Source organism: Pelophylax lessonae (genome assembly GCF_965119305.1).
Source record: "Pelophylax lessonae genome assembly, chromosome: 7".
NCBI lineage: Eukaryota > Metazoa > Chordata > Amphibia > Anura > Ranidae > Pelophylax > Pelophylax lessonae.
Genome location: NC_138774.1, coordinates 277,797,679 through 277,805,528, shown reverse-complemented (window position 1 = coordinate 277,805,528; position 7,850 = coordinate 277,797,679). Strand labels below are relative to the sequence as shown.

The 7,850-nt window shown below is 46.5% G+C and overlaps 1 protein-coding gene across 1 annotated transcript in view; it reads right to left on the bottom strand.

Moving 5' to 3' along the window:
* Positions 1 to 664: 664 nt before the first annotated feature.
* Positions 665 to 7,850, bottom strand: part of LOC309559691 (torsin-1A-like) — a 29,389-nt gene continuing 22,203 nt past the window's right edge. The window contains exons 4-5 of the mRNA XM_082263097.1: positions 4,333 to 4,460; positions 665 to 1,204 (exon numbers count right to left, since the gene is read on the bottom strand). Of these exons, the coding sequence (XP_082119223.1) occupies positions 960 to 1,204; positions 4,333 to 4,460 (373 nt within the window). The 3' untranslated portion in view covers positions 665 to 959. The remainder of the gene's footprint in view (positions 1,205 to 4,332; positions 4,461 to 7,850) is intronic.

Below are 7,850 nucleotides of genomic sequence, written 5' to 3'. Positions count from 1 at the left end.
AGGCGGCCCGTTCTCATCCGATTCCCCCATAGAGGACAGCGGGGATCTGACACCTCCCTCTCCGCACACAGAGCAGAGACAGAGCTGTCATCCGCTGCTATCCGATCCTTTCCGTGAAATCCGGACGGTTTGTTAACCCTTTTTTCCATCCGTCCAGCGGATGAGAACGGACAGGCAGTCAGTTCTCATCCGATTCCCCCATAGAGGAAGATCTGACACGATCGGATCCTCCATGCATCCCTATGGGGCAGCGGATGTCAGCGGAGACATGTCCACTGACAACCGCTGCTATCCGATTCCGATCCTTTCCGTGAAATCCGGACGGATGTAAACCCTATTTTCCATCCGTACAGCGGATCAGATCGGATGAGAACGGACAGGCGGTCCGTTCTCATCCGATTCCCCCATAGAGGACAGTGAAGATCTGACACTTCCATCTCCGCACACAGAGCAGAGACGGAGCTGGGATCGGAGGATCAATCCCCCGCTGAGCAGCACGGAATCCGACCGTGTGAAAGGGGCCTAACTGTAATCCGGAGTCCAGAATCGCAGCATGCGTTCTTACAGAGCAATGTGAAAGCAGCCTTAAATGTCAGCCTACATAAGGCACAATGAATCTTTCAGGGAAATGTTTTCACAGTGTTTTTATCTTTGATGGGTGAAATTGTCCTTCAAGAGTTACTGCAAAGGTTCTCTGGTCTTGCTTTGGTGGTTTCCAACAAAGCTTCCAAGATTCCATCCCCATACAAAGCGTGCCGGGTTCATCCTACAGCGACGGGAGGTCTCCGCCCTCAGATGTCACTCCAATTCCCTCTGATTGCATAGCAATTAGGAAAAGGAGAAAAGCCATCATCATCTCAGCTACCTTCCTCATTAATGGATAGAACCCAATGATAGTCTTAAAAGTGGAGTCTTCTTTTTTCCACCGTCCAGTACCATCTCTACACCTCGTTGTCAATTCATAGATAATACTGGATTTTTGCAGACACAGTTTTGCACCCTTTAACAGAGTAAATTTTTTCCTCCTTGGGGTAAAAAGCCATCTCTTTGGCCACTGTGCTGACCGTGTCCTCATCGGCCATGAAGCCGCGCTGACGGAGCTCCGCCCTCACGCACATCTTCACATGCTCAAATTCCATTGGGAGGAACGGCACAAAGAAGTCAATCAGGTTTTTCTCAATCAAGCTGCTGTGCCACAAGCCACCTGTAGATGGAGACAACGGGGCATTTGAGAATGAACAAAGCAAATAGGCTTATTCAGCGACTCCGAAGAAGTAATATTACTAATACAGTAGAGGAAACACTGTTAGAATTTAAAGTGGTTGTATACCTACTCTTCTAACTTTTACCTATAGGTAAGCCTTTAATAAGACTTACCTGTAGGTACTGTAAATATCTCCTAAACTTTCACCGTTTAGGAGATACAGTGCCTTGCAAAAGTATTCAGCCCCCTTGAACTTTGCGACCTTTTGCCACATTTCAGCCTTCAAACATGAAGATATAAAACTGTAATTTTTTGTGAAGAATCAACAACAAGTGGGAAACAATCATGAAGTGGAACGAAATTTATTGGATATTTCAAACTTTTTTAACAAATAAAAAACTGAAAAATTGGGCGTGCAAAATTTATTCAGCCCCTTTACTTTCAGTGCAGCAAACTCTCTCCAGAAGTTCAGTGAGGATCTCTGAATGATCCAATGTTGACCTAAATGACTAATGATTAGGGATGCACCGAAATGAAAATTTTGGGCCGAAACCGAAACCGAAAATGCAGGATGCCCTTGGCCGAAAACCGAAACCGAAAATGACTTTTTCCCCCAAATAATTTTAAATTGGATAGAACAGGGGCATACACCAAAAACAGGCAGCGACGTACACCTGTCGCTGCCACCCTGTCACAGTATATGTAGTGATGGGTTGGCAAGAGGTTAATTTAATTACCAATGGTATTTGTATTATGCAGCATGAGGGGTTAATGTATTGCCACTGCTGCATTAGTGACCGACCAGTGGCAGTTAATTAACCCCTTTGTGGTGCCTTAGTGCAACCAGTATCAGTGTTAATTAACACTGGTTGCACGGATACTGGTTGCACTGATACTGGTTGCACTAAGGCACCACAAAGGGGTTAATTAACTGCCACTGGTCGGTCACTAATGCAGCAGTGGCAATACATTAACCCCTCATGCTGCATAATACAAATACCTTTGGTAAGCTTGCCTCAGTGGAAGTGGATGGGTGTTATGTCAGGTAATGGAGTCCGGATGGATGATAGAAAAGTTCACTGAGCGGATTGGCTCCCTGATCGATGACAGAGCTCTTTCTCTGCCTCTGTCTCTCTCTATGTCCAGCACATGTCTCTCTATGTCCAGCACATGTCTCTCTATGTCCAGCACATGTCTCTCTATGTCCAGCACATGTCTCTCTATGTCCAGCACATGAAGAGTGTATCTTGCTCCGCTCGCTCGCTCGGAGCGTCCCCCCTCCCCCCCCTGCACGAGCCTCTCCTGCTGCCGAGAGATAAGACAAGAAAAAAAAGTAAACAATTCTCGAGCGTCTCATGCAAAGGAGGCTTCTCCGTGATGAGATCACAGGAGGGGGATTTCCGCCTGGATAAATCTGATTGGCAAAGACTTAATAATCCTCCAATGAAGTGAGGGAGGGGCGGGTCTACTCGACCACAATGGTTTTCGGAGGAAGAAACTTCATGTACATCTGCCGCTGACAGGGAAGTAAAGTGAAGCTCACAGTTACAACTATTAGCGGCCGCTCGCCCGCCCGGTCTGTTAGTTGATTAATGCACAGATCGCAGTTTCGGCATTTTTAACCCATTTTCGGCCCAAATGGGATAGGCCCATTTTCGGCCGAAAATTTCGGTGGCCGAAATTTCGGTGCATCCCTACTAATGATGATAAATAGAATCCACCTGTGTGTAATCAAGTCTCCGTATAAATGCACCTGCACTGTGATAGTCTCAGAGATCCGTTTAAAGCGCAGAGAGCATCATGAAGAACAAGGAACACACCAGGCAGGTCCAAGATACTGTTGTGGAGAAGTTTAAAGCCAGATTTGGATACAAAAAGATTTCCCAAGCTTTAAACATCCCAAGGAGCACTGTGCAAGCGATAATATTGAAATGGAAGGAGTATCAGACCACTGCAAATCCATGAAGACCTGGCCGTCCCTCTAAACTTTCAGCTCATACAAGGAGAAGACTGATCAGAGATGCAGCCAAGAGGCCCATGATCACTCTGGATGAACTGCAGAGATCTACAGCTGAGGTGGGAGACTCTGTCCATAGGACAACAATCAGTCGTATACTGCACAAATCTGGCCTTTATGGAAGAGTGGCAAGAAGAAAGCCATTTCTTAAAGATATCCATAAAAAGTGTCGTTTAAAGTTTGCCACAAGCCACCTGGGAGACACCAAACATGTGGAAGAAGGTGCTCTGGTCAGATGAAACCAAAATCAAACTTTTTGGCAACAATGCAAAACGTTATGTTTGGCGTAAAAGCAACACAGCTCATCACCCTGAACACACCATCCCCACTGTCAAACATGGTGGTGGCAGCATCATGGTTTGGGCCTGCTTTTCTTCAGCAGGGACAGGGAAGATGGTTAAAATTGATGGGAAGATGGATGGAGCCAAATACAGGACCATTCTGGAAGAAAACCTGATGGAGTCTGCAAAAGACCTGAGACTGGGACGGAGATTTGTCTTCAAACAAGACAATGATCCAAAACATAAAGCAAAATCTACAATGGAATGGTTCACAAATAAACATATCCAGGTGTTAGAATGGCCAAGTCAAAGTCCAGACCTGAATCCAATCGAGAATCTGTGGAAAGAACTGAAAACTGCTGTTCACAAACGCTCTCCATCCAACCTCACTGAGCTTGAGCTGTTTTGCAAGGAGGAATGGGCAAAAATTTCAGTCTCTCGATGTGCAAAACTGATAGAGACATACCCCAAGCGACTTACTGCTGTAATCGCAGCAAAAGGTGGCGCTACAAAGTATTAACTTAAGGGGGCTGAATAATTTTGCACGCCCAATTTTTCAGTTTTTTATTTGTTAAAAAAGTTTGAAATATCCAATAAATTTCGTTCCACTTCATGATGGTGTCCCACTTGTTGTTGATTCTTTACAAAAAATTACAGTTTTATATCTTTATGTTTGAAGCCTGAAATGTGGCAAAAGGTCGCAAAGTTCAAGGGGACCGAATACTTTCACAAAGCACTGTGTATGTTGGGTTTTTTTTTTGTAATCCCACACCGCTTCTTTAAGAATACTTAGAGTTTTTTTCCACTTTACCTTCGGCTTTTATACTCACCATCCTTGGAGTTGAAGGCTTGGAGGGATAAATAGTGTTCCACATCACTCAGCTTGATATCCTCTCTCTTCTTCCCCGCCTTCCAGAAATCCAAGGCCAACTTTGAGATGTACTCCCCTCCAGAGTTACTGAAGCAAAGAAAAACACAAGTAAAGCACTGGGAATATGCGAAAACTGGATACCAGTATAAAGTAAGGGCATTTCTCTGCAGCGGCAAGAGCTATGCTGTTAAAAAGGTCAGTCCACCTAAACTGAACATTGTAGGTATAGGTAGAGCCTGATGGTTTAAAAAATTGCAGCCCGGGGGCCGGATGTGGCCCTTTGCTTGCCTTTATCTGGCCCTTGGGTCACTACTCTGCCAGCGACACCAATAAGAGGGCACTATTCCCCCTACAAACACTATCAACGGTGCACTATTTTACCAACTGACACCAAAGATGGGGCAACATTTTCACTACTGGCTCCATCAATAGGGCACTATTCCACCAACTGACCCCAATGATGGGGCACTATTCCACCAACTGACCCCAATGATGGGGCACTATTCCACCAACTGACCCCAATGATGGGGCACTATTCCACCAACTGACCCCAATGATGGGGCACTATTCCACCAACTGACCCCAATGATGGGGCACTATTCCACCAACTGACCCCAATGATGGGGCACTATTCCACCAACTGACCCCAATGATGGGGCACTATTCCACCAACTGACCCCAATGATGGGGCACTATTCCACCAACTGACCCCAATGATGGGGCACTATTCCACCAACTGACCCCAATGATGGGGCACTATTCCACCAACTGACCCCAATGATGGGGCACTATTCCACCAACTGACCCCAATGATGGGGCACTATTCCACCAACTGACCCCAATGATGGGGCACTATTCCACCAACTGACCCTAATGATGGGGCGTTATTCCACCACCTGCCATTATTCCATTCCTACTACTGACACCACCAATGGGACACTATTCCATCAACTGATCCCAATGATGGGGCATTATTCCACCACCTGACATCAATGATAGGGCACTACTGACACCATCAATTGGGCACTATTCAAAACGACACCAATGATGGGGGCACTATTCCACTAACTGACACCAAGGATAGGGCACTTTTCCATCAACTGACACCAATGATGGGGCACCATTCTTACTACTGGCATCATCAATGGGGCATTATTCCACCAACTGACATCAATGATGGGGCACCATACTGACACCATCAACGGTGTACTATACCACCAACTGACACCAATGATGGACATCACTCCTACTACTGGCATCACCAATGATGGGGCACTATTCTTACTACTGGCATCATCAATGGGGCACTATTCCACCAACTGACATCAATGATGGGGCACCATTCCCCCTACTGACACCATCAATTGGGCACTATTCAAAACGACACCAATGATGGGGGCACTATTCCACTAACTGACACCAAGGATAGGGCACTTTTCCATCAACTGACACCAATGATGGGGCACCATTCTTACTACTGGCATCATCAATGGGGCATTATTCCACCAACTGACATCAATGATGGGGCACCATACTGACACCATCAACGGTGTACTATACCACCAACTGACACCAATGATGGACATCACTCCTACTACTGGCATCACCAATGATGGGGCACTATTCTTACTACTGGCATCATCAATGGGGCACTATTCCACCAACTGACATCAATGATGGGGCACCATTCCCCCTACTGACACCATCAATTGGGCACTATTCAAAACGACACCAATGATGGGGGCACTATTCCACTAACTGACACCAAGGATAGGGCACTTTTCCATCAACTGACACCAATGATGGGGCACCATTCTTACTACTGGCATCATCAATGGGGCACTATTCCACCAACTGACCCCAATGATGGGGCACTATTCCACCAACTGACACCAATGATGGGGCATTATTCCAACACCTGACATCAATGATGGGGCACCATTCCCCCTACTGACACCATCAATTGGGCACTATTCAAAACGACACCAATGATGGGGGCACTATTCCACTAACTGACACCAAGGATAGGGCACTTTTCCATCAACTGACACCAATGATGGGGCACCATTCTTACTACTGGCATCATCAATGGGGCACTATTCCACCAACTGACCCCAATGATGGGGCACTATTCCACCAACTGACACCAATGATGGGGCATTATTCCAACACCTGACATCAATGATGGGGCACCATTCCCCCTACTGACACCATCAATTGGGCACTATTCAAAACGACACCAATGATGGGGGCACTATTCCACCAACTGACAACAAGGATAGGGCACTTTTCCGTCAACTGACACCAATGATGGGGCACTATTCCCCCTACTGACACCATCAACGGCGCACTATTCCACCAACTGACACCAATGATGGGCATCATTCCTACTACTGGCATCACCAATAATGGGGCACTATTCCACTAACAATGATGGGGCACCATTCCTACTACTGGCATCATCAATTGGGCACTATTCCACCAACTGACATCAATGATGGGGCACCATCCCCCCTACTGACACTATCAACGGCGCACTATTCCACCAACTGACACCAATGATGGGCATCAATCCTACTACTGGCATCACCAATGATGGGGCACTATTCCACTAACTGACACCAATGATGGGGCACCATTCCACTAACTGATACCAATAATGGGGCACCATTCCACTAACTGACACCAATGATGGGGCACTATTCCACTAACTGATACCAATGATGGGGCACCATTCCCCCTACTGACACCATCAATTGGGCACTATTCAAAACGACACCAATGATGGGGGCACTATTCCACTAACTGACACCAAGGATAGGGCACTTTTCCATCAACTGACACCAATGATGGGGCACCATTCTTACTACTGGCATCATCAATGGGGCACTATTCCACCAACTGACATCAATGATGGGGCACCATTCCCCCTACTGACACCATCAATTGGGCACTATTCAAAACGACACCAATGATGGGGGCACTATTCCACCAACTGACACCAAGGATAGGGCACTTTTCCATCAACTGACACCAATGATGGGGCACCATTCCTACTACTGGCATCATCAATGGGGCACTATTCCACCAACTGACATCAATGATGGGGCACCATTCCCCCTACTGATACCATCAACGGCGCACTATTCCACCAACTGACACCAATGATGGGCATCATTCCTACTACTGGCATCACCAATGATGGGGCACTATTCCACTAACTCACACCAATGATGGGGCACTATTCCACTAGCTGACACCAATGATGGGGCACTATTCCACTAGCTGATACCAATGATGGGGCACTATTCCACTAACTGACACCAATGATGGGGCACTATTCCACTAACTGACACCAATGATGGGGCACTATTCCACTAACTGATACCAATGATGGGGCACTATTCCACTAACTGACACCAATGATGGGGCACTATTCCACTAACTGACACCAATGATGGGGCAATATTCCACTAA